The sequence below is a fragment of the Arabidopsis lyrata genome (genome assembly GCF_000004255.2).
Source record: "Arabidopsis lyrata subsp. lyrata unplaced genomic scaffold ARALYscaffold_8, whole genome shotgun sequence".
NCBI classification, from domain to species: domain Eukaryota; kingdom Viridiplantae; phylum Streptophyta; class Magnoliopsida; order Brassicales; family Brassicaceae; genus Arabidopsis; species Arabidopsis lyrata.
This window is the reverse complement of record NW_003302548.1, coordinates 15,266,494-15,291,339: the sequence shown is the minus strand read 5'-3', so window position 1 is coordinate 15,291,339 and position 24,846 is coordinate 15,266,494. Positions and strand designations below refer to the sequence as shown.

Genomic DNA, 24,846 nt, shown 5'->3' with positions numbered 1-24,846 from the left:
ATGTTCATTTTGTTCGGGACGAGATTATCAAAGGTACTATTGCCACAAAACATGTCTCTACAACGTCGCAACTTGCGGACATCATGACAAAGGCACTCGGCAGACGAGAATTTGAAGCATTTCTTCTCAAGCTGGGTATTTGTAATCTCCATACTCCAGCTTGCGGGGGGTATTGGGCTGTGAAGCCTCTGAAGCCTACAAGCCCATATAGCTTTGAATATCGATTAGGTTATTTACGTATCTTGTATATAAAAGCACAGCCTCCTCTTTGTGACCAACGTGAAAAACATTTTACAGAAATACAATTTACTGTTCTTTTCATGATTTAAAATGCTCACAAAATCTTACAAATAAAAAGGTAAAAAAACACGAATACTCCCTCAAATCATTAGGCCAAAAAAAAAGAAAGAAAGTAAAAATGTGTGCTAAAAAATAAAATGGTAATGGTACGAATAATATTCGAACCAAACAAAGCACTTGCTTCACTTGTCACTCTCTACTTTATTTTTTTCCATTTAAAAAAATAATTTGTTATCTCACAGACACAACAGAGTTCTCGTAATTTCGTAAGTGGAATTTAGATACAGATTCTTGTCTTCTCTCTCTACAATCTTATCCCACAAAAGCTGCTTTCATTTTGACTTTTATAACCCAAGTCAAAGGTAGGGACCACCTTGTTTTGGCGTACAGTAGCAGTAACAGCGCAGGATAGTCATATTGCGATGAAAGGTAATGATTCTCTGCTTCCGTATGTATTTGCTTCCTCTTGTCCGATTCGTCTGTTAATCATACGCGCGTCTGGGCCGTGCGATTTACGCTTCTCTGTCAATAATCAACATGTAATTATTCGCCGTATTTTTTGTTTTATTCAATTCCTCGATTCTTTTAAGAAAATAAATGTTGGTAAGAAAAGAAAATTCAATATCATTTTGACGGAAAATACAATAATTTTTTGAACCGCAAAAAACATATTCTTGTAGACTTCCAAAAATAATTTAAGAAAAATTCTCAAAAATTTTAAGGAACGGAGGGAGTATCAAACACTATTCTAAAACACTAAAACATCAAACTTTCAGGAACGGAGGGAGTATCATTTTGTTAATTTAGGTTTGATGTTTGATGTTCCTGAAAGTTTGATGTTCTAGTGTTTTAGGTTTGTTCCACAAAGATTGATTTTCTAGCTTTTTATTTTATTTTTCATTAATTGATATTAACAAATCATAGATTTCAAGGCATAATGATTACAAATAATTAACTGTTTTAGATTACTATTGGTTCATACATTATTAAAAATATTTAATAAAAAGAAAAAAATTATTAAATGATTAAATCATGATTGTTTCTTAATATGTGTAAACTCTATAACATCAAATTTTCAGGAACAGAAGGAGTACTTATTAGCTTACACCAATTGTAAATTTGGCGTATAAAATAATGTTAAAAAAATCCTGTCGCGAGGACCCACTAGCTTACACTACTATTGTTTTATGTTTAATTTTGTTTCATTGACCACAAATTAATTTATATGTAAAGAAATGCGTAACGACAGCCTTTCTAAAGAGTTTCATTGAATCTCTTAAGTTTATGATGGTCTTAAAATAGATATCGAAGACGAAAATAGATTTCCTCAGCTAAGTCTCAAACTAATTTATAAAAAGGCATTTAAGATGCCACTAGATGCTTGGCCTTCTTTTAGGTATCAAGTCTCTGAATTACTTCATTTTTTGGGAAAGATTGTGGTTTGGAATGTTTTAGAGGAGAAGATTCTGGCAAATAGAGATGTTTCCTTAATTGCTCAAAGTGTTGTGAAGGAGGACAGAGTTCAGTCTTATGTTGCTTCAGGACATCCTCATTGGCTACATCATCTTTTTGAGGAAGAAAGAAGCGGCAGTGTGGGTTCATCTTCTACTCTAGTTTGATCAATCTGCAAACTCTTTTTTGGTGAATGGTATATGTGTATACCTTTCTTTATGTTAACCTATTATTTTGTAAAGGTTCTGCAGCAGTTCTAATATCAATATAATCCAATTCCAGTGAAAAAAAAGAAAGAAAGAAAGATGCCACTAATATAACGCTTTAACTTGTCTCTTCTAAATAAAACAAGGGATTATTGTCTAAAATGCCATTTTTTAGGAAAAATTTACGAAAATGCCATTTTTTGAATAGTTTACGGATTTTGCCATTTTTAACACTTAAAAATGTACGTATTTTGTGATTTTTTTTGCAAAAATACGTACTTTATACCAAATACTAAACCCTAAGAACAAATGGAACCGACTAAACCCAAACATAACGAGTGAAACACATGTTAAATCATATTTTTGGAACCTGAAAAATGACAAAATCTACAAACTATTCAAAAAATGGCAAAATCCACAAATGCCACTATAAAAAAGGGCAAAATCTGTAATTAATTCATAAAACAAAGCTTTAAGTCGTTACAAAGCTTTTGGCCATTTTTTTTGGGCAGCAAGCTTTAACCTTTTATTTATGGAAAATCATATTTTTAATTTTTAAAGTATCACTAAGTAGCACTTTAAACCTCGAAAAAATTTCACTCACTATAAACCACCAAAATAATTTTACTAACACTTTAAACTTCTAAACTATTTTTAATGTTTGCACCGTCATAAAATATGATGGAACAATTAATTTATGTTGGTTTAATATAAATTTATTCAATTTACTTTAAATTTAAATTAATTTTGTTATTTATTACTCCTTCTGTTTCACAAAGAGTGTCATTTTAGAGTTTTGCACAGAGATTAAGAAAACATTAAATTTTTTGTTTTTTCTAAATAAAAACATCATTAACTATATACCTAAACATAATCTGCCTAATAGTAAAACAACATGCAGAATACTAATAGTCATAAAACATAAAAAATTATTAAATTTTGCATTGAAAACCTAAAACGACACTCTTTGTGAAACAAAAATAAAACCTTAAAACGACACTCTTTATAAAACGGAGGGAGTATGATTTTCCGATTTTTAAGAAAAGTAAAAAACGTATATTCCTCCGATACAGAGAATGCTTCGTTTTCTGTCTAAATTTCGACCTTCTTTGGTTTTTATTATTCTATTTAAACTTCTTGTACCTCATATTCTACATTATTTGGTTTCTATTCTTATACTATAAACTTCTATTATGATTAAGTCTATAGTTTCAGAGATCTAATTTTGAAATTTCATAGTCGAACGGTGAGTAAACAAAACATGTGATTTTTTTTTTGTCCTTTTTAGACTTTTTATTAATTGTAATAAATTATAATAGTAATTTATATTTAAATTAAATTAATAAATGTATATTAATTAAATATAAATTAAATTTTCAATTATTTTTATGGCGGAACAAACAGAAAAGCTAGTTTGAAGATTTAAAATGTTAGTAAAATTATCTTGGTGGTTTATAGTGTTATTCAGTCACAAAAACTCATTTTCATATAAAGCACTCTTTTTTGGCAAACGACAATAACAAGTTTGCTCTATACCCAATCTAATCATCTCATTTTCAATATTAGTACTTTAGATCTATCATACAAATCAATATTAACACAAAATACGATATTACAAATTATATAAACACAATGCGCATAAAACGATACTTACAAACTTCTCTGTTTGACTAGTGACTTTCAAAGGAAAGCATTAATAATCTAAGAGCCATTGGATGGTTACTTCTCTGTTCTCACACTCATACAATATATATTCTATAACACATCACAATGCACCCATTATGTTTCGTTAGATCGATATTTATGGAATCAATTAAAAAAACCAATAAGAGGAGCAGAAGGATGGGTCCATACATGACACGTGAGGTAAACGACAACATGGGATGGATTCTTTGCCAATTCCTAAATATATCATTTTACATTTTCCGTAAATGTTTTGAGTTAAGATTTGGAGTTATTATATACCACTCCGAATTTTATCGTATCCATTCTTTTCTTTTTGTTGTTGTTGTTGAATGAAATCTTTGCTTCTTCTTTTTTTCTTTTTTTTTTCCCTCATTCTTTGCTTTTCTTGAAGGGATACTTTTTTTCTTACATGCTTTAATTATCATCCAATTAAACCTTTGTATATATAATAGAATTATAGAAAGAACACTCTTTTATAAGCATATTGTTGAATTTATTGAAAACTTTGTAAAATATTTTGTTTTTCAGTAGCAGTGATAAAAAATAAAAACGTCTAACATAGCTAGTATATCTATAAAACATATACGTTATTATATCTATTGTCTATATTGGTTTTGACCTAAAGAATCTATAAATTTTATCATGGTATCATAGTTTAGTAGCTAATAGCTATGTTAATTTATATATAGATATAGACGTAGGGAATTTTATAATGATATCGTAATACCTTGGATTAATAATTAATTAAAACTTATAGAATAACTTGGTTTAATACTCATAACAATTTAATTTTGATGCTTGTGGCATGAATCTTAAATGTGATATGAACCTAAAGTACATAGCACGGTAACGTGTACCAAACAAAACTTATCAATTGTGAAGCGGAGTAGTGAACATTCGTGCCTACGAAACTGTTTTACGGTTTTACTCCAAGAGTAGTTTATACGTGTTGAGTTTTAATAGATCTTATTGTTGGTGTTATTGTGTTTTCATTTGTTTTCTCTATATTAAACAATGTATCAAATGAGAAAAATTAAGGAAGAAATAGTATAAGAACTTTGATCTTCATCTTCATCCTTGTCTCTTTTCTGTTTATTAACGTTGATGTTAAAGTGAAAAAATGAATGCATTACATTGACATATTATGTGCTATACAATTTATAAAGGGGTATTTGGAATGTCCTAATCCATAAATTTCTCGAAAACATTAGACAGATAACCCACAAGTTGCATAGATCAGTCTACATAAATGGTTAACCTTTATTATGATCTAACTACAACTATTAATGGTTTAAATCAACTCGGTATACTAGGGATTAGTGTAATCAGGCGAAGACAGGACCTTCTTACGTCACATGATCCCCACTTCACGTTCAATGCCAATGAAAGGCTGAAACATGTGTTGGTCATGTGAGTGGGAAACAGGTTTATTTCATCGGACTATGTTTAGAAAGTCAACGACTCGAGTTGGATCATAAGTCCTTTCTCACTCTTATTGGTCATAAACACTCTTGCTTTCGTATTTCCTCCCAGTTTTTGTTGACTTCTTAATATGTTTGTTTCCAACTATATATATACACGTAGCTGAAGTAATGCTCTCCAATATAGTCCCAATCACTACTAGTATTATTTTTGTAAAATTATATATGATTACTTACAACATCTTTTCTTATATGGATTCATGTTGATTAAAACAAATTCGAACAATAAGTATATAACGTAATCAAATTTTGTTTAACGTAAAAAAATCCAATTTTGTTATACTCGGAATTTGAATGTTAAATCAATAGAAGCTGCCAATCATCATACGTAAGCTCAAAATTTCGCCAAATATAGTGATAAAAAAAGTATTTTAGAAATGAAAAGAATCTCGTTCACAAAAAAAAAAAAAAAAGAAAAGAATCACAAGTCGGGGTTTGTGTGTCAGGAACACGTGCACGGTGCATCAAACGAATGTCACGTGACCATTTTGTAGGGTGCAAATATAATTGCACATCCAAGAGTGGAAGGTGTGGCCAATAGACAAATTGCAGAAAAGATGATTCAACCTTCTTCTATTAAAAGTTGAAGCATAAAGGCATCACTCTTATTACAAGACATGACTACATTAATCCCTACAATAATCATAACATTCACTGCTACACTCATAGTACATATATACCCTATTATGTTTGCTACTAATGACAATAATTTGAAAGATCATTTTTCATGACTAAAAGATAAGGCAATATTCTCAAAATTAAGTTTTTTTTTTTTCTAACAGAAGAAGAGAAAAGTAAGATCATACGAAAAAAAATCACAAAGAATGCATACATAAAATTAGTCTTTTCCCATCAAGGGGTCAGAATCAAAAAATTCTTGGACAATATTGAAGCAATGTGCCTTTATTAAAATAAAGAGAAGGTATAGTACCAATAATATTCCATTAGTTATTCATTTTGCAACAAACTATCGAGAATATAACCCTTTACGAGCACAAAAGGTTTCTCATCTATGATTACCAAAAAGAATATGGCTTCATTGCACAAAACTTATAAACCTTTCCTTTTTTTCAAAAAATACCAAAAGACAAGAGAGAAAAAGAGGGATATATGCTTCTAGAGAAAAACCAAGGAATCAAACCCGAATATCATTATATTCACTCACAAAGTTGCGCATTGTTCACTTTTCTTTTTTTTTGTTTTGTTAGAAAGGTAAGTTCTAAACTGATGAGGTCGTTTAACCGTATGTCTCAAAGAAAGTTTAGGTTTATTTCAAAAATTAGTTAGAATTTAGAACCTAATGTTGGAGACATGAAAAATATGTGGTTTTGATTTGGCAATAAGGTTATATGATCATATATGATAAGACATAAATATAGGAAATAAAGATGAAATCTTATGATTTTTGGACCACACCCACTATAATGTTTTTGATGTATCATCTTTTTTGGTTTTTCCTTGAAGAAAAGACATCCAAAGGGAATGAAATGAGAGAGATGTTTGGTTAATGGTTACAGTTCCTTTCACTTCTTTTTTTAGAGAATTTTGGTTTTAAATAGTTTGGTTTATGTCTAAAAGGAAAAACAAGCCAAAAGAGATGATCAAATTCCAAACTCATTCTATATATCAATTTGGTTGTCTCCATAAGAAGAATTCGCCGATATCTCTTTCTCCTTTCGGTCGAGGTGATGGGATGATAGAGAGAAGCGACTAGAACCTATGGTCCTTACAAAGAGATAAGAATAAAATGATGTGATTGTCATTATCACTTAGTACTGATTGTGAAATCTTCCATGACCACGTTTTGGTTTTTGTGGTGGGTTTGGTTGGTTTCATTAGGAAAGTACTGAGCCAAGGATCGTTTCAGAAAATATGACCCCTCTCCTCATTTTTTTCATTGGTTTGGCAAATGACAGCGATATAAGATCAACCCCAAGTAACTTTTTTGTGTTATGATTGTGTCATGCAAGTAACTCTCATAATTCATGGTGATTAATGGTCCAAAAAATCATTATATACGTCGAGAGAGATTTCTCACTCTGATTTTGTCATTTTTTAATAATTGTTTCGCAAAAACAATTTTTAGTCTTTGAATTATATAATTTTTAAAATGTGATCTTTTAGAGTTTAATTATATAAAAAGGAAAATCGAGGGTCTTTCTGCATGAGAGTTTTTTTTTTTGTTTCTTAAAATTATTTGTCAGACAGAGTTTTATGTTACTTTTTTTTTTTTTTTTTTCCGACTGAATGATTCAATAGACTAACTTCCAAAGAGTTGCTTTTGTTCCGTTTTGTTTTTTATGTTACTTTCATAACAGTAGAAACTTGAGGGACGAAAAAGAGTTCTTTTACTAAGCAAAAGATCAAAAAGCCCATAGAGAAGCATTGATGTGCATAAACCAAACGAGGTGAAATAGTTAAAATATGTGTAAATTGTTGGCTGAGTAAACAAAAACTCCAAAATGCTCTTCCATTTTAACCCTTCCATAGCTTTAAAACTCTATCTTTACCACCAGAAACTACTTTCTCACCATCTGGACTCCAATCAACCGCGAAAACCTATATACAAAACAAGAACAGAAACGGCGAAAAATATAAAAGAAAGAAAGATCAAATTCCAGTAAAATCTTTAGTTTTAAAAGTGTTAATACCTCATCTGAATGACCAGGAAGATCTTGTTTTAGCTTTTTAGTCCTAATTTCCCATATCTGTGGAAGTAACAAGCTTTCTGATTCAGAAACTGAGGAATTTTTACAGTAAAGAGTGGAATGGCATTTCACTGAGTCCTGCTATACATTATATATAACTAAAGGGTTTACCTTGAGAGTAGAGTCTTTACTGCCACTCAAAAGCAATCTACTGTCTGCGGACCAACTGACCTGATACACAGGTCCAACATGGCCCCGGAAAGTTGTAACGAATTGTCCTGTGATACCATTCCATAGCCTAACTGATTTATCGAAAGATGCACTTGCAATCCATTTCCCATCAGGTGAGAAATAGACATGATTTACAAGCTGTTGTTTTGAACATAAGAATCAGAAACAGAACCAAAAGCCTGCCGAAAAAAAGTGAATTCTCAACTTACTTGTTGATGACCGGTCAAGCGCTTTTTAGGTTGTTTGCTAACAGATGGTTCCCAAAGGAACATAGTAAAATCATCAGAACCTGACACTAATCTTTCAGGGGAATCCCCTTTTGTTTGGTTGTATCTTTCGAGCGCCTATAATAAATAGAAGCCAGCAAATTTCCAAGGGAGAGATGAGAATCAGGGTATAAGAACAAAACTGATCTCAAGTGTGTAGTGGAGTGAGAAGCTTACCTTTTGCTTTTCTTCATTTGGAGGATATTGTCTTCCAGTGTGGTCAAAAGCTCCTGTTCGAAGAACATATTCTGTGCTCAATGCAAGGGAGTTAATCCAATGCCCATGCCCCTGAAGTAACAGTGAAAAATGAGGTGGGTAAAAGTGATAATACTTGGTGAATCTGAACAAACTACAGAACAAACATTCAGAACTTGAGACACATAAAGCCATCTATTAGAATACAACCGGGATGGAATTGCATCTGTAACTGATTATAAGGTCTTTCGAGATACAAGAAGGATGAGGAATGCGTCTGATACTAATTTAGAGGAAAATTGATCAAAACAATTCCAAAACATGGCTAAAAGTTTACCTTCAATTCACGAATGAGCTTCCCCTGAGTAGTCTCCCACATCTTAATCGTACAATCTTGAGAACTGCCAAACACAAAGCAGATTATAAATAGAATGCAATGAAGAACATAATATTCTGTACCTAAAAGCATGGAAGCAAGTACCGATTGATTAACACGATAAAGAGACTGCAAATTAGGTTCATTTTAAAATCTGGTTATCGGTTATAAGATTCACTGCCAAACACAATAAACACCAGAGCTTAAAAAGACAACACGAAACATTTAACATATTAGAAACATACCCCGTATAGATAATTCCATCTCCGCCCCATTGGACACAAGTCACAGCAAGAGTGTGTCCACTGAGACAAATTATAGATTTTTTCAGTGTAATATCCCAAATCCTTGCATCCCCATCTTTACTAGAAGTTACAAATCGACGGCATGGAGAACTAAGGTGGACTGGTTCCCACGAGATACCAGTAATCCATTTCTTATGACCCTAAGATAAAGGTAAAAGACAACGGTCATAAGTAACGAACCAATACATACGGACATTGAAAAAGATCACCGATATCAAGTAACAAAGACTTTACTGTAAGTGGGCTGCCTTCTAGTTCTCCTTTCTTTGGATTCCAACAACAGATTTCACCGGATTTACTACCACTCACAAGATGCTTACCATCCGGAGACCACGCAACAGTGAGAACCCAATTCTTGTGCCCTGAAAAAGATTAGAGAATAACTCTTAGTAGGAATCTACATAGAGAAGTAAACTGAAGAATGATGGTGAGGGAAATATCAAACCTTTGCAAGTAAACAATGGAGTTTCAGTGTAGAGATCCCAAAGCCTGACAGTAGTATCACCTGAACCACTTGCTAACTGCTTACCATCAGGACTAAACGAAACACAAAGAACAGCTTCCGCGTGACCTACGATTCAAAACAACTCAAATAAGCCATTGACACATAGCTAATCAATCTAAAAAAACAGAACATGAAGTATTGTGACAATACCAGCAATTGTCTGTGAGCAACGGTTAACTGGACGAATTCGAAAAACAGCTTGTTGTTGATAAACAATCGTCAAAACCTTCTCCACAGACACTGAAATGCACAATTTTGCAAGAACATTTATTAGATTTTCATAGACAACACCAACCACACTGTTTTTAAGAGTGTTTTTTTTTTTTTGTTTGCCTTTGTTTTTCTCCAAGTAAGTTCCAACAGGTACAAGAAGCTCTTCGTCTGATACATAGAAACTGTAAGGTAACATCTCCTCCTGAATGAAAAAAAAAAAAAACAGAGGCGTCATGTTTCTGCAAATTCTCAACTACCCAGAAACGAAAAATCAATTCTTTAAACAAAATAAGAGTTAAAGAAGAAAGAGAGAAGAAATGATTACGTTGTCGAGGAACCTATTGACGAGCTGAGTAAGTTGCAAAGGACCAGCATTTTGAGGAATATACATGGCAGAACCTAAATGAGTTCCTTCTGGGTCTGTTAACAGACACATCACCGTCTTCCCTTCGTCTGTATCCATGCTCATCGTCGACGATGAGTTTCGCAAAGACCACCTGTGCGCTTTAGGTTTTTCTTCGCCGTCCTCCAAGTGAGAAAGAGAAGAGGGAAGAAGATACTCAATTAGGTCATTTGCTTTTTTTTCAATCACCGCCTTTTAATTAGTGGGCCAAAAAGCGTTGGGCCAATGGAATAAATTTAAAAAATTAATTAATCGCCGTCTGTGGGGATCGAACCCACGGCCACGTGGTTAAAAGCCACGCGCTCTACCACTGAGCTAAGACGGCTCTGACAGCAATGGATAGTTTATATTTTATACATGCAGGTCTTACTGGTTAGTGACACAGTACAGGTCTGTTCGGTTCCTGACCGCGGCTAAACACTGTGATTTGCGACTGAAATTTTTGATCGCCGGAAAAATCAGCAACATGGTTTTTTAAATAGCGACTAAACGCGCAATTGCTAAACAAGCAACATCCGGTGATTTCAAAATCGCAATCGCAGTCTCTTGCGATTATCAAATGAAGATGGCCTTGTTGCCTGTATTTCTTTCGAAAATTGAACATCTGTTTCCCATTCACATCTCCAGCTAATTTTAATTAGTTAATATATCATTTTTCAATTATTTAATTTGAAAAGGACGAAACTAAATCCAGCTACAATTGTTTGTTGCCATGGACACAACCTGAACTGAATTCAAAAAATTCAAAATTTGACAACAAAACATGCATCTATATAACAAAATGGCTAATGCCAATGTATCAATTGACACAGAACCATAGGTCCATATAGCAAGGTTTTATTTCGTTTAAACGACAATGTGACAATATTTGCAAACGCAAGGATTGAACAAGATTAGTCATTCACTACTTAACAACGGTTGAAATAAGTCTCGTGAACAAGTTGTGCGGTTAAGAGATCTACAGTACCCGAGCCAACGGACTTAAACACTGTTATTTCTGTTGAACTCTTTCTCCCTTCTTTGTCACCTTTGATCAACTCCACCAAATTCCCACAAATGTCTTCTTTCTTAATCACTCCTCTTGCAAACGCTCCCACGAGCTCTCCTGCTTCTATCATCGCAGTGTCGTTATCGACAAACACACTCCCTCTTTGTATCGCATTGTCGTCACATTCCTTCATTTCATGGCTAAACGATCCAACCAGATCAAGATGAGTTCCGGGTTTCAAGAACTCACCTTTGACCAATGGAACAGTTGAGTTCGTTGCACAGCTTATGATATCTCCCAGAGGAATGATTTCATCTAATGAATCGTGGCTCTCGAATGAGATTTCCTTGTGTTGAGGATCCTTAGAGAGAGTTTCAGCTAAACCCTGAGCCTTTTGATGAGTTCTGTTCCATATGACCACTCTTCTCAAGCTTGGTTTTGCAGCTAGATGAGATTTAATCAGGTGTGGTGCGAGAGCACCGGAACCAACCATGATCAGTACTTGACTATCGTCTCTAGCTAGGATTTTGGAGCCTAACCCTGAAACAGAGGAAGTACGGTAAAGGGTTAAAACAGTACCGTCCATTGTAGCTAGGGTTTGGCCTGTAGTGGAGCTGAAGAGTGTGTAGGATCCATGGATGCCAGGTAAGTTCTGAGCGGAGTTATGAGGGAAATAGGTCACGAGCTTGACGCCCATGTAAGGGAGAGAAGAAGAAGACGACCAAGAAGGCATGAGGAGGAGAGAGGAAGGTGATGAAACGGTGTAGTTTTGCCGGACAGGGCTTGTGATTGTTGAAGAATGTTTGGGAAGATTGGTCTGAAAGTGATGGATCAAGGTTTCATGTGAGAGGATCGATGGAAAAGACTCGGCTGGTATGAAAACTGGTAACGAAGCCATTGGATTTTGAGAGATTTGTTGATTTCAGGACACGATGGTGGTTTTAAGGAGAGAAATGGAATTTCGAAGAAGACGAACCCAGATTGGTCTTGTCTTAGGTAAATATGTCTAAATCAAGGGTATTTTGGGGAAGGACTTAAAGATGCGATTTGTTTTAGTGACTCTTCTGCAGCTGCTACCCACCAGTCATCATCTTCCTCGCAATTCTCCTGTTAGAGCCAAAGCTTTTCTTTTAATATTCTCGAGAAAATTAGACCGAGTCTTAAGTCAATAATAACAAGAAGTCAACTAACCCAGATAAGAGGTTCAAGAGTCTTGGGTTTGCTTTCAAGATCATCTGCGACTTTAACTGCTTCAAGCCACCATGAGCCTCTGCTAGCAGCACTATCTGGATCGCGTTCGTTATCAACGTAACATTCTCCTTCAGAGTAAAGGTTGTCACAGAGATTCTGTGTATCTCCTTGATGGTAAATTATATCTTCAGGAAGGTAACTATCTGGAACTGGACGTATTGGAGACCGATAATCTGCAGACAGTTCGTTTTTTTCTTAGGAACAAGATTCTGCTTTCAGATTGTTTGCAAAGACAATGAGTAAGGATACACACCTCGGCAGTCTGGATCGTAGCATTTCTGATAATAGATTCCCCTTCTGAGATCAACGATGTACATCACTAAAACAACAAAGTTTGTTTGAACAAATGTTAGCATAAAAAATGTTATTTGGTGCAGAGAGTACATAAAAATACTCGAAGCTCATATAGCATTAATGGGTTGAGAGCAGATGGTACCATGATTGCTTTTATGTTCCCTGCCAATCCGTTCGCAATATCTGTTTCTTAACATGCTGTACACAATCAGGCCATCTTCTGAGAACCAGTACCAGCAGCGTATCTTCCCTAAATATCACAGCATATATAATTTAAGAAGTTGAGAATTGAGATCTCTCCATAACACAACACATTGCACAAAGATTAAATGCAACCTGGGACATTCCCAGTGGAAGCAGTGGATTCTACGAATTGGTCCAGTTGCGGGAACGGGGACTTGCCCCCAAAATACGATGTTGACATGTCACTTGTGCAAGCATCCAATTGAAACCTCTGAGCATTCTGGTCTCTGACAAGATTGTTACTGTTCACCTGCCATCTCCAAACAGTTCAGTTTAAAGGCGTAGACATTTGTGGTCCCTCAAGTATATGTGGAAGGAAGATGCAATTGGAAGCCAAAAGCACACGTGTGATTTAAGTGATGAAAAAATTACCTCTGTGTCGAAGCAAAGTGTCTTCATACAGTCTGATTCCATCTTGCAAACCAGAAGCTTCTCACAATCTGATTCTATGTTGCAGATTAAGGATGTCATGAAAACATCTGGTTCACCCTGTTTGGGTACCAATGATCTTGTTAGATACTGGAATTAGAATGAACTGTTCTAAAGCAAAACAAGAAGTCGATGCTGAGATAGTAACATGGAAAAGAAAGTGAGGGACAACAGAGAGACTTAAATGAAGGTGGACTTACCATATCCTTACATTTGAATCGTCCTGTAGGTAAAAGAACCGACGCCTTTCCAGCTTTTGATGATAGTGCAAGACGAAAGCAACGGTTTCTAGAGTAAACAGCAGTATCCACAAAAAGTAGGGATGCCGAATCATTAGCCTCTTTGTGAACAAACAGCTTGCGCAACCTTTCATCTGTTTCTTTCGCATTTACTATCCGTGAGCATAGCTGAAGAAACATCAAGATGAAAATAAGCCATGCCCAACATAACCTCCCAACTTGCAAGTTGCAACTAAGGAAACCATCTTATCAGGCAATACAAGTGAAATATCGATTGAAGCATACCTCTCCTACAAAAGCACCAACGTGTGAGTTATCCTTAAAGGCAACCTTTGGAATGATAACAATTACATGACGAGAAAACTTATCTGCATATGAATTTTTAAGGAATTCTTTAGTCAAAGGGAACCTACCTTCTCATACAGAAGAAAAACAGTTTATAATAACTGGCATTTTCAACCTTCAGAGAATAAAGCTGAAGCAAAAAGGACACCTCATATTCAATTAGCAGTTGGAAGAGCATATATATTACAGTACCTTTAGTCGAGGAATCAAGCTCTACTATCCAGTCCTCTTGTCCTTCAATAGCATATTTCTCATGCAAGGCTTCAAGAATGACTGATACCAGGATATCAACCATTTCATCCACATTTTTTCCTTCATTTTCTTTCTGATTGAACTCCAAATCAAAGTACATATGGCATGGCAATCCCTGAGAAGCCGTTGAAATTAAATGCAGTGAATCAAAAGCCAGAGATGCGTATTTGTTGCAAGACTGGAAGATCTAGTCTTGTGAGAGGTATGTAGAAACATACTAAAATAGTCTATGGCAGCATAAGGGAATGAGATCGAGATACCTCTTGAATCACTTCATAATGGTGTCGGTGCCTTGGATCCATAGATTTGTATCTAAGGTAGAAGGGTAAATGAATTAAAACACTTGAGAGAAGTGATCCTGACTTGCAACACTTAACTCAAGTAATGTTAAGAAGGGAAATAAAAGAACCTATTCCAGAATTCTTCATATGTTGAAACCAGAAACCTTCTCTGGCCACTAAAATGATCTTGATAACTAAAAATCCGCACATTGTCATGCCTTTTTCCAAACTTAATCGCTTCATCTTGCCGAGGAAATGTAGCCCAAACTCCTTTCCTAAGCAAAATGAAGACCATGCCATGATACACAACAGTTAAAAATCTTCTAAACACAAATGAAAATCTTCCAAGAAGAGCCAGCACCAGCTTTATTCATAGACTACCTGGAGATTGCTTTCCTTTCTTCACTAAGATCAATACGTATCTCACGCAAGAGCCTTAACAAACTCAACGGTCTTTTCGGAGGAACGCCATTTGGAGATCCGTAAAATACAATGGGTGAAAACTGCCTCCCAACACTCTTTTTCACATTCCTAGAACCAGACTGAAATATGAAACATAAAAAGACAATCAAAATTCACTCCACAACAACATAAAACACAATAAACACGACAAGTAAACTTTGTGTTCAAGATACATACAACAGAGTCTAGACTGACACCTCCATCAATCTGATTTCTTTGTCCTTTTTTTCCAGATAATCTAGACAAAGAACTTAGCTGCAACTTCTTACAGGTCCCAGGTGAGTCATTTTCTGGATTCACCATTTTCTTGCTCCGTTTCTTTTCTCTCATAGCAGAAGCTGAAATATTCCACACATAAATATTATCAATGAAATTTCGTATATTGCTATGCATTCTTTGGTTATATACTACAAAGATCTCAAACTTTTGGTTACAGGTCTCGTTGTAGAAGAACATAAGATTCAATTGTCAATTGCGTTTAACCAAACTTTCAATTCAATTACAAAAAGCAATGGATCTCTCTTCGAGCAATCACAGAACATGGTTTCCATTAGTGGGAGAGAGTAAAAGAAGCTCACCAGGCGGAGAAATTCCACACTTGAAACACTGAAACAATCGATCAACATCATCCATGGCGTTCGCACTAAGTTTCTTCGACATTTTTTTGTTCTCCTCTCTTCCTTCTACTTCTCACTGTTTCACAATTCTAAGTGAGATTTCATTTCCCCCTGCGATGGGATTTGAAATTTTTGGAATTTTTTTTTTCCGTTCATCAAAAATAAAAATGTCAACGACGAGGTCAAACGTAAGCGGAGTCGTCATTTTATCCACGTGTCGATAATCTATTGGGAAGTGCTTTTAATACTACCTCCTGTTTGATGACTAGAGATTAAAACACTGTGCCGTTTTACTTGGCTTCTTGCTTTCAGAGACGAACGACACGATTGTTCGTAAACAAACATTTGGTCGTCCGGAGAAGAAGATTAACGGGGATGTTACTGGCTCAGGTCGCCGGAAAAAGCAAGAAAAAGATCAAAGAACACCACATTAGATTGTGATGCAAAATTTAGGATACTTAAGTCTCGCATCACAATCTAGTTTGGTGTTCGTCTACGCCAATATCGCGTATTGCTAGTCCAAGGTATGAATAATCTCAATTTTTTTTTTACGTTGCTAAATAAAATTTACGTTGCTATTTTTTTTTTTTTTTTCATTATTACGTAATTCTCATGAAAAGTGACAAATGAATAAATAATTTGCTAGTGGAGTATGATCAGTATATTGTAGGGGATTTGTTAGCAGAAAAACCTGAAGAAGATATTGATGTAGCAATTTTGTGTCTTGCTTCCATTAGTTGGTGGAGTTGGCCAATTTTTTAAAAGAGCTTCTTGGTTTTGTTCTTCTGAACTATTTAAAGCTTCTTTAACGGCTTGTTTTGGTCTGGAGGTCACTTCTTATCTTGACCCTTACAGATATTATTATTGTTGTGGTCCTTTGAACCGTCGTTTGCTTTCTTTATGAATCGGTTGCTATCTAGGTTGGGTATCATCATTTATCACCTGCTCCTTTGGAACATACTTTGTTGTATTAGCGTTTCTGAATATCCTAGAAACACTTAAAATAGATTTTTCGTGACGTCAATGATTTGGTGTTAAAGACCACACAGAACATTAAGTGTTCTTTGGTTTGGTTGACTATAGTGAATATAGCTTCAGACGCTCTGAGTTGACAATGCCAGTGGTTGCATCTTGTTCTTCTCCTCACACCTTTTGTATAAGAATGGCACAACAAAATTGAATTGAAATATCGAATAAGTGAGTTTGAACTTGATTCACAACTTTACTTGCTGTCTTTCCCAACATCACTTTATAAGACTTTCTGGTATTTCTGTCTGCTATCAGGTCACTGGAGCATGATAATGTGACAATGATTGGAGATAGTGGACATCAAATTTGTGTTTTGTGGGCCGATGAACAAATTTTTTATTGTGAATGCAAAGGTTCTTGCAAAAGGGAATTTGTTATTACCTTATGTAATAGCTGATATCAGAATGAAATTACTTCTTTAATATGTAATTTTGGATGGTGGTTCTTGGACTCTGTTCTCTTGGTGTAGCAGTTGGTATACTATGTCATCCACTCCTACTATTTAAGCTCCTGTGATTCCCAAACTCATTCTCTCTCTGTCTCAACATTCATAGCTTTAGTCTTTACCTTCTAAATTACTTAAGAAATGGCTGCAGATGATGTCCCTTGCTGTGCGACTATGTTCTGGGTGTACCTACTCGTATGTGTTGCTCTTGTGGCTTTTGCAGGTTTGATGTCAGGACTGACTCTTGGGCTCATGTCCCTTAGTCTTGTTGAGCTCGAGGTCATGATCAAAGCCGGTGAACCCCACGAGCGCAAAAACGCTGGTCAGTTTCATGAACCCATTGACCTACTCATACTTTATTACTACATATTCATACTAAGTACTAACACCCTTTCAAAAATTTTGTAACAAAATGGCCAGAAAAGATTCTGCCACTCGTTAAAAACCAGCACCTTCTCTTGTGTACACTCCTTATAGGCAATGCTTTGGCAATGGAGGTATCAAGCTTATGCGTATATCTTTGGATACTTATTTGTGTTGTGCACACTTTGGCTTTTTAGAACTTATGATGCAGTTTTTACTGACTCTGTTTCAATAAAATCTAAAAGGCTCTACCGATCTTTGTCGATTCCCTGCTTCCAGCTTGGGGTGCTATCCTGATATCCGTGACTCTCATACTTGCATTTGGCGAGGTGAATGGAATTTATATTAGCTTTCTCTGCTAATCTGATTTTTAACATCACCCAATAGGCAATAGATTACTGTTCTTTTTCCATTGTTGTAGATTATACCTCAAGCTGTATGCTCTAGATACGGGCTGAGCATCGGGGCAAAGCTATCTGTTTTGGTTCGTTTGATTATCATAGTCTTCTTCCCATTATCTTATCCAATCAGCAAGGTAATTCAATCAGCTTAACATCAATGGAACTTTTAGTAGAATTTATTGAGTTTATAAATTACGCAGAAATCATTTGAAGTTAAAAGAGTACTCCAAAATTTTCTTCTTTCAATGCTTCAGCTACTCGATTTGTTGCTTGGAAAAAGGTATTCTACACTTTTAGGACGAGCAGAGCTTAAGTCACTTGTGTATATGCACGGGAACGAGGTTCGTTTCAAGAACTTGAGATGCTTTTATTGTTTTGTCAATATGTGAGGTGAATCCATGTCTTTTTCTTCTTCTTTCTCCATGTCCTTTTTCTGACAATTAGGCTGGAAAAGGCGGTGAACTGACTCACGATGAAACAACAATCATATCAGGAGCTCTGGACATGTCTCAGAAGAGTGCCAAAGACGCAATGACACCAGTCTCTCAGATCTTTTCACTCGATATAAACTCTAAGCTCGACGAGTATGTTCTTCTCTTGGAATTCCTCTTTCTTCTTCTTTTAGACAATATATATATAATATATTCAGTTAGTTCTTTATTCTTATCCTCATCTTTGGGCCTCACAGAAAGACAATGGGATTAATAGCAAGTGAAGGCCATAGCCGAATACCTATATACTCTGTGAATCCTAGCGTTATCATCGGATTTATTCTGGTGAGTAAGCAACAAATCTATTACACACGATAATCTTGAGAAACACTTGCATGATTTTTGAATTGTTTTTTTGGTTTGAGTAGGTAAAGAACTTGATCAAAGTCCGTCCTGAAGACGAGACACCGATCAGAGATCTCCCTATCAGAAGAATGCCAAGGTAATATACATATATACTCTCCAACTCAACTGCTTTCGAAGCTGGACCGATCAAAGCTTAATTTTCTTCCAAAATCTGCAAGCAGGGTCGATTTGAATTTACCTCTCTACGACATCCTCAACATCTTCCAAACAGGTCGAAGCCACATGGCTGCTGTCGTTGGGACCAAGAACTATACTAATATTAACACTCCAGTCCACGACAAGAGCATCAATGGTTAAGAGACTTGTATATATGAGAGAGCATAAAATCCAAAATCATATAAAGTATTGAGATAAGAATATTTATGTTTTCTGTATTTTTTTCAGGATCGCCTAATAAAGATGCCAACGTTCTGAGCATTCCTGTGATGAACTCCAGCGAAAGTAATCGTCAAAGTCCAATCCGATACATCGATACTATTGCTGATGAAGATGAAGAAATCATTGGGATTATAACTCTGGAAGATGTTGTGGAAGAACTTATACAGGTACTCCTCTTACAGATGTTAGTTTTCTAACATGACATTTGTGATTGTTTTTTTTTACTTAACCATTTGATGAACCTTGAAGGAAGAAATATTTGATGAGACGGACCGGTGCGTCCAACTTCATAAAAGGTATGATCACCATTTATCAATCATACAGTAGATTTCAATTTACAGTATTTTTCACTGGACTTTGAATATTTTTCCTACTACAGAATAACAATAAACATGCCAATATCGGGAAATTCGCCGGAAACTGCTACTTGGGCTTCAGAGCTGGCATCTCCTATCTCGCCGTATCGCTCAAGTCCTCTGTCACCGAGCCTCATGATCTCTACGCTGCTCCGGTCACCAATAAATTCACCTTACCGCCACCAGTCTTCGTTTCTCCGGCCAACACTTCACGCTTCTCCACCGGCACAACCTCCTTCCGTGCTCTCTCCGGACAGTAACGAGCGTTATTACTATATATCTCCTAGTAGGGTACGTAACGTGGTTCTCAAGACATTGCTTTGTAGTCTCTTGCTTGCACTGGAAGTTAATTCCCCACTTTGCTTATTGTTTGCGTTGTTCCTTGCAGGTGTGGAGGAAATCGTATGAAAAGTTATCAAGATCAAATGGTTCGTAAAATTGGATCTATTATATATAGATGAATTGAAGTGAAGAAAAATAAATTTATAATTTTCGGAACACTCATTCCATGTTCTTAAAAATTCAAAATTGAAGAAAATATTCCAACGAATTCTTTATTTTCATGGAAAGAAGAAATAAAATAAAGAAGGATAAAATAGTTGGAAATGTGTGGCAATGAACATATCCCAAAGATAAAAACAAAATATGTCACCTAAAGACTAAAACCATATAATACATGTAGATAAGGTTAATAAAGAAAAGCATTACAGGAAGAAGAAGAAAATGAGAGCTCTCTTGTGCTCACACCATTTACTACCATTATCATCTCTCTCAAGAACAACTCTCAAAACCGAACTTCAAAATCCAAAAACTCTAATTCCTAACAACAAACCAAGATGGGAATCCAAGCTCCACGCAGGACCCAAGGGGTTTCAATCTACTAAAAGCTCTGAAAACCCGGGCCGGCCTGACCCGGACCAGGAAGACGACCCGCCGATACCTCAAGAAGTGTTCGAGCGGATGATGGGAAGGATCGTCGTGTCGGTAGGAACACCACTAGGCCTAGGAGTGGCAATCTTGAAAATACTCGAAGTCTTGAAGGATAGGAAAGTCTGGGACGTGCCGTTGTGGGTTCCATTCTTGACCACACTCGTGACCTTTGGTTCGTCGGCTCTTGGGATTGCGTACGGAAGCTTGTCCACAAACTTGGACCCGACCAAGACTAACTCTCTTTTCGGACTCAAAGAGGCAAAGGAGAATTGGGTAGAGATGTGGAAAGAAGACTAAAGACCATGATTATTGGTAGGTTCTTAGCCAAATCTTATGTAAATCTTAAGTATTAAAAAATATTTAATTAAATTGTAAATAGTAAGATTGGTAAGAAAGGTTTCTTAGCTAAGAACCAAAACATGTTTGTAAGAGGTAAATCTTAAGATTTTAATACTAAAAATTTACTAAGAGCCTTTGTTAAAAAACCCTTGATGATGGTAATGTATGAATAATAATAATGTTGATTTTTTTTTTTTTTTGGGGAAAATCCCATAAAAACCTTTAATAGTAACCACGACCATTTTAAACTTTCAAGGATTTTGAACTCCTACAGTAAACCGTCAACGTGAAAATTTTGCTACTTTAAATCTTCAAAGTGATTTTTGGGTTCGTGGATCCACAAAAAAATAACGGAAAAATTAATTCCGACAATATATGGGACAGTTTATCTCCCCTTATAAATAATAAAATGGCTTTAATAATTATTTTTATTTTAGGAAATATTAATTTTAAGTAAATTTTCTATTTAATATTAATAATATTACAGAAAAATAAAAGAATTGGTTACATAGTTGAGAGAGACTCAGAGCCGTAGCTGGATAGAAGCAAGAGAAGCGAGAGCTGCGGCCCTCCGATAAGTTATTAATATTTTTGGCCCTCAAATACCAATGTATTTTGGTAGCCTAGTGGTATTATGTCATACACTACATATCTTATGTCATGAGTTCGAATCACCTGAAGCGTGAGAGAAGTTTTTTTTTTTGTTTTTTGTTTTTTTTTTTTATGGTTAAATTTTTTTATAAGTATACACTTTTCTAGAGCGGCCCTTTTTTTTTTCCGCTGGCGACCCTCATAATCGTTGCTACGGCTCTGGAGAGACTTAACTATTTTTATCGAATTTGTATCTAAATTGTGAACCGATTCAACCAATTCCTCACAGCATATTGAGGACAAGTTTAGAACTAGCCAGAGACAAATTATTGAATACATATGCCAAGAGGTGGTGGTTTAGTGATAGTACGAGAGGTTAGTTCTTTTGTGTGACGGATTCAATCTCTTTTTGAGACGGATCGGAGAAACATTCTTTAAATTAAGATGAACTAAAAGCTGCCTTCGGATACCGGGAGAAAATATGGGTCAAAGATTCGAAATTTCCATGGTTTAACTAAATTACAAAGAATAAGACAAATTATTGAATATATTCAGCATAGGAAAAAATTCTACTTACGTGAATGAAACCATGGAAAACAAAAGACTAGGTAAAAACAGATTAATTATTACCAGAGGATTTAAAGTAAAAGTTAACACTTTAAGATCAACTTTGTCATGTATATATTGATTTTTTTTTCAAATAAAAATCCCCCGAGAAATGTTAACATCAAAATTTGCTTAGGCATGATTGTAATGGTACGGGTTAACAAAACTTAACATTATTTTATCATACATGAATCACAGTACTCTTCCATCAAAATTAACTAATTATGTGTTCATATATATTAACATTATTGAAATAACTCTAGAAAAATCACATAATCACACAAGTATTTGGTTGATAGTAAGAATCAGGATAGGCATAGGCAGGATTGTATTGGTTCTGGTAATTCATCGGAGCCGCAATATTTTCAGTCGGTTTAGGTGGAGCTGGTTTAGGTGGAGCCGGTTTCTCCGGTTCAGGCTTTTTCTCAGGTGGTTTAACTACTTCAACAGAAACAATCTCTGTGTTACATAGCTTCCTTAGCTTCATCACGATAATTGGCACATCAATTTCTCCCACTACCGTCAGTTTCCCGGTTTTGTCATCCATAGTTATCGAAGTAACACCTATATTAGAAAAATATTTCATGAATAAAAATTTATTTCCCCTCCCACAATATCATTCTACAAATTTAGAAAAGTAACTTACAAAGATACCTGTAAATCCAGCAACGGTCACAAACACTTTCGTCCTGATTTTCTCATTGTCAATAATCAATTGCAACACAGCTTTCTGCCATTTCAAACAAGAGATTACTATGGCTAATTGCATAGTTTCAATCGACTTACTATAACAATAGTTAAATAGTACATATATATATAAATGATTAATCAACGCATAGTTATTTAAAGAGAGCTAAAACGAGATAAAGGTGGGTACCTTCGCGGCCATGGCTCAAGAAAACTTCAAAGAGAGGGATGAATTGAGATACCGAAGAAGTGATTAGCCCCAAAGTTATTCAATATACATTTTTTTTTTTTCTATTCAATATACATATTTATACAAAGTTATAACTTGATTAGCAAGTTTTGACATATATGATTATAAGAAACCTACCTATTTAACAATAAGGCAATATTACACAAATGTTAACTTTTCTAATAACAATATGGAAATATGTTTAATTCGATCTTGTAATCTCTGAGATCTCCTAACACTTCTTGATGACAATTGCGTCAAATGATATCTGTTTAAATATAAATTAACGTAGAAATTTGCACTGATTTATTAGATATATGATCCACAAGCATTTTGTATTTTTACATATCAATAGCATTAGAGTAGTAAACGATTAGAGTAGTAAATGTCTATTAATTTGTTTTGAGTAATAATTTTCCCGAGTTGGTTGAAAATATAATTGTGGTGTAACGAAATCAAAAGGAAGTGCAGTATTTAGATTCATTGGTCACGTAAGAACTTCTCAAGCAAGTTATCCAGAGTGTTGGAAAAGTTGATCAATCACATAGAAACAAAAGCTGAAATCAAAATCAAACCGAGATAGAAGTCATAACGGTTCTTTTTTAATCTCTTAAAGATGTTGAAGAGATGCGGGAAAGAGAAGGATTCAGTGTTCTTGTCGCTTGTCTCTATATACCTATGGTAGCAATGTTGACTAAGAGTCAAACGAAGAAGAATTCGAAGCTGTCCAGAGGAAAGTTGAAAGAGATGCCGAGGACAACGAGTGGTTTGTATGAATGATCTAGGTTCAGTTTTTTGGTCCTTTTTTTCTTTTTTCCTATGCAAAAGCTTTGTTTCCATTAGAAGATCAAGTGGTTACATAACGGAAGAGTTTAGCTAACTCAAAGAGGACGAGATAGTAAGTGGTCTCTCCATAAAGGAGGAATGTTCCATCAAATATATCTCCATGAAGGAGGGAAGTGCAGACAGGAAACCCTCAAAGTCAAGTGTATAGCGATTATGGGCTCTATAGGAATTATCAGAGACATGTCACTGAAGCTTAACTGTTTTCCATTGTAATGGAAACCATACTAGAATCAGCACAACTCTGAATTGTGGTTGCTGGATTGGGACAAGTAGGACTTGCTTCAGAAAATACATTTTCAAATTCACGTTTTATATGATTTATATGCATAGTGGGAATCCGTGCGCAGGCACAAACGGCGATATTAATATAATCCACTAAGATACAACTTTAGCTAAGATTCACATATCATAAATTGTTGAATCTATACTAGTATTTTTGAAGTACATTTTTAGCGGGTGGGTTAAATTATTATCCGACAAATTTGATATCCGACCCGATAAGAAATTGATTTCATAAATTTTACACCGGATAGTTCATATTCTTTTTGGATCGGATCAAAACATATCCGAAATTATGAACCGGATATTCCATTTTAAAAATATAGATATTTAGAAGATTTGGTTAGGATTTAGAAATACAATTCTCCTATCATCTTTGTTTGAATATTTTTTAACTATTTTGAATCGTCGTATAATACATAAAGTTAAAAAAATCTCAATTTGTTTTTTGCATATATTGGGATTCAAAAATTTTAAAACGGGTATATATTACCTAATTGATGAAAAAGGTGTGTGTTCAACGTCCCATATCGGCTAAAATGTTTAGATATTGATTCAGAATCATATTATAAATAAGATCAAAATGAATCCAAATCCGAATGAACATGAAGCTCAACTTAATAAGCATCCAAATTTAAAATCATATACCGTTTCATTCGGTTTTTTAGTTTAACTGCTTAATTTTACCAGAAATGTTAAATTTTAAACTTTTAAAAAGTTTTAAATAATATAATTCATATATTTAAAATCAATAAAAAAATTATAATATTATGAACATTCGAACATATATAAAGAGTTACAATAACACGAGACAGATTATATTGGTAGACAAAGTTATATAA

At 34.9% G+C, this 24,846-nt stretch overlaps 6 protein-coding genes and 1 non-coding gene across 10 annotated transcripts; 2 read left to right on the top strand and 5 right to left on the bottom strand.

Annotated features, from left to right (window-relative positions):
• Nucleotides 1-7,450: 7,450 nt before the first annotated feature.
• Nucleotides 7,451-10,434, bottom strand: LOC9300272 (notchless protein homolog). Its single transcript, XM_002864150.2, has 12 exons — nucleotides 10,190-10,434; nucleotides 9,985-10,066; nucleotides 9,802-9,891; nucleotides 9,592-9,717; nucleotides 9,381-9,508; nucleotides 9,087-9,286; nucleotides 8,803-8,866; nucleotides 8,448-8,558; nucleotides 8,214-8,348; nucleotides 7,945-8,142; nucleotides 7,777-7,833; nucleotides 7,451-7,684 (listed from the first exon to the last, which is right to left on the bottom strand). The coding sequence occupies exons 1-12, from the start codon at nucleotides 10,331-10,333 to the stop codon at nucleotides 7,601-7,603; spliced, it is 1,419 nt and encodes a 472-aa protein (XP_002864196.1). The 5' UTR covers nucleotides 10,334-10,434; the 3' UTR covers nucleotides 7,451-7,600.
• An 86-nt stretch (nucleotides 10,435-10,520) lies between these two features.
• TRNAK-UUU lies at nucleotides 10,521-10,592 on the bottom strand. The gene has a single exon. It is a non-coding gene; the product is annotated as a tRNA-Lys (tRNA).
• Nucleotides 10,593-11,016: 424 nt separating this feature from the next.
• Nucleotides 11,017-12,348, bottom strand: LOC9300271 (delta(1)-pyrroline-2-carboxylate reductase). Its single transcript, XM_002864149.2, has one exon. It carries the CDS (start codon nucleotides 12,151-12,153, stop codon nucleotides 11,176-11,178), a length of 978 nt encoding a protein of 325 aa, XP_002864195.1. The 5' UTR covers nucleotides 12,154-12,348; the 3' UTR covers nucleotides 11,017-11,175.
• LOC9302004 (DNA-directed primase/polymerase protein) lies at nucleotides 11,917-15,812 on the bottom strand. 3 transcript variants are annotated; one of them, XM_021011341.1, is made up of 14 exons: nucleotides 15,630-15,812; nucleotides 15,229-15,389; nucleotides 14,971-15,131; nucleotides 14,718-14,864; nucleotides 14,569-14,620; nucleotides 14,249-14,423; nucleotides 13,997-14,124; nucleotides 13,673-13,879; nucleotides 13,416-13,532; nucleotides 13,137-13,293; nucleotides 12,943-13,050; nucleotides 12,760-12,825; nucleotides 12,447-12,679; nucleotides 11,917-12,362 (listed from the first exon to the last, which is right to left on the bottom strand). In XM_021011341.1, the coding sequence occupies exons 1-14, from the start codon at nucleotides 15,709-15,711 to the stop codon at nucleotides 12,267-12,269; spliced, it is 1,890 nt and encodes a 629-aa protein (XP_020867000.1). In that variant the 5' UTR covers nucleotides 15,712-15,812; the 3' UTR covers nucleotides 11,917-12,266. The 3 variants fall into 3 exon arrangements, with proteins under 3 accessions (XP_020867000.1, XP_020867004.1, XP_020867009.1); XM_021011345.1 differs by having other exon boundaries at nucleotides 13,997-14,079; XM_021011350.1 differs by having other exon boundaries at nucleotides 13,997-14,001.
• Nucleotides 15,813-16,265: 453 nt separating this feature from the next.
• LOC9302003 (DUF21 domain-containing protein At5g52790) lies at nucleotides 16,266-19,986 on the top strand. Its single transcript, XM_002865883.2, has 14 exons — nucleotides 16,266-16,865; nucleotides 16,953-17,464; nucleotides 17,563-17,639; nucleotides 17,751-17,834; nucleotides 17,927-18,040; nucleotides 18,161-18,247; nucleotides 18,351-18,490; nucleotides 18,595-18,682; nucleotides 18,766-18,839; nucleotides 18,925-19,055; nucleotides 19,148-19,308; nucleotides 19,391-19,437; nucleotides 19,521-19,788; nucleotides 19,886-19,986. Exons 2-14 carry the CDS (start codon nucleotides 17,284-17,286, stop codon nucleotides 19,931-19,933), a joined length of 1,500 nt encoding a protein of 499 aa, XP_002865929.1. The 5' UTR covers nucleotides 16,266-16,865; nucleotides 16,953-17,283; the 3' UTR covers nucleotides 19,934-19,986.
• A 204-nt stretch (nucleotides 19,987-20,190) lies between these two features.
• Nucleotides 20,191-21,067, top strand: LOC9300270 (uncharacterized protein PAM68-like). Of its 2 annotated transcripts, XM_021016187.1 has the most exons (2): nucleotides 20,191-20,723; nucleotides 20,919-21,067. In XM_021016187.1, coding segments are annotated over exons 1-2 (504 nt in total). In that variant the 5' UTR covers nucleotides 20,191-20,220; the 3' UTR covers nucleotides 20,920-21,067. The 2 variants fall into 2 exon arrangements, with proteins under 2 accessions (XP_020871846.1, XP_002865928.2); XM_002865882.2 differs by lacking the exon at nucleotides 20,919-21,067 and having other exon boundaries at nucleotides 20,191-20,895.
• Nucleotides 21,068-21,907: 840 nt separating this feature from the next.
• On the bottom strand, nucleotides 21,908-22,700 carry LOC9300269 (heavy metal-associated isoprenylated plant protein 13). Its single transcript, XM_021011011.1, is given in 4 exon segments — nucleotides 21,908-22,309; nucleotides 22,312-22,527; nucleotides 22,618-22,642; nucleotides 22,644-22,700. Coding segments are annotated over 4 exon segments (339 nt in total). The 3' UTR covers nucleotides 21,908-22,268.
• Nucleotides 22,701-24,846: the final 2,146 nt, after the last annotated feature.

What these genes read in the sequence shown, in the direction of transcription:
- LOC9300272 (XM_002864150.2), bottom strand. Translation starts at nt 10,333, where the DNA reads ATGAGCATGGATACAGACGAAGGGAAGACGGTGATGTGTCTGTTAACA. An exon ending in GATGGAATTATCTATACGGG is followed by an intron (nt 8,867 to 9,086) that starts GTATGTTTCTAA and finishes TGTGTTTGGCAG; the next exon opens with TTCTCAAGATTGTACGATTA. An exon ending in GCTTGACCGGTCATCAACAA is followed by an intron (nt 8,143 to 8,213) that starts GTAAGTTGAGAA and finishes TCAAAACAACAG; the next exon opens with CTTGTAAATCATGTCTATTT.
- LOC9300271 (XM_002864149.2), bottom strand. Translation starts at nt 12,153, where the DNA reads ATGGCTTCGTTACCAGTTTTCATACCAGCCGAGTCTTTTCCATCGATC.
- LOC9302004 (XM_021011341.1), bottom strand. Translation starts at nt 15,711, where the DNA reads ATGTCGAAGAAACTTAGTGCGAACGCCATGGATGATGTTGATCGATTG. An exon ending in TTGGTGCTTTTGTAGGAGAG is followed by an intron (nt 13,880 to 13,996) that starts GTATGCTTCAAT and finishes ATGTTTCTTCAG; the next exon opens with CTATGCTCACGGATAGTAAA. An exon ending in CTCTTGAACCTCTTATCTGG is followed by an intron (nt 12,363 to 12,446) that starts GTTAGTTGACTT and finishes TGGCTCTAACAG; the next exon opens with GAGAATTGCGAGGAAGATGA.
- LOC9302003 (XM_002865883.2), top strand. Translation starts at nt 17,284, where the DNA reads ATGGCTGCAGATGATGTCCCTTGCTGTGCGACTATGTTCTGGGTGTAC. An exon ending in TCATACTTGCATTTGGCGAG is followed by an intron (nt 17,835 to 17,926) that starts GTGAATGGAATT and finishes CCATTGTTGTAG; the next exon opens with ATTATACCTCAAGCTGTATG. An exon ending in CCACGACAAGAGCATCAATG is followed by an intron (nt 19,056 to 19,147) that starts GTTAAGAGACTT and finishes TATTTTTTTCAG; the next exon opens with GATCGCCTAATAAAGATGCC.
- LOC9300270 (XM_021016187.1), top strand. Translation starts at nt 20,221, where the DNA reads ATGAGAGCTCTCTTGTGCTCACACCATTTACTACCATTATCATCTCTC.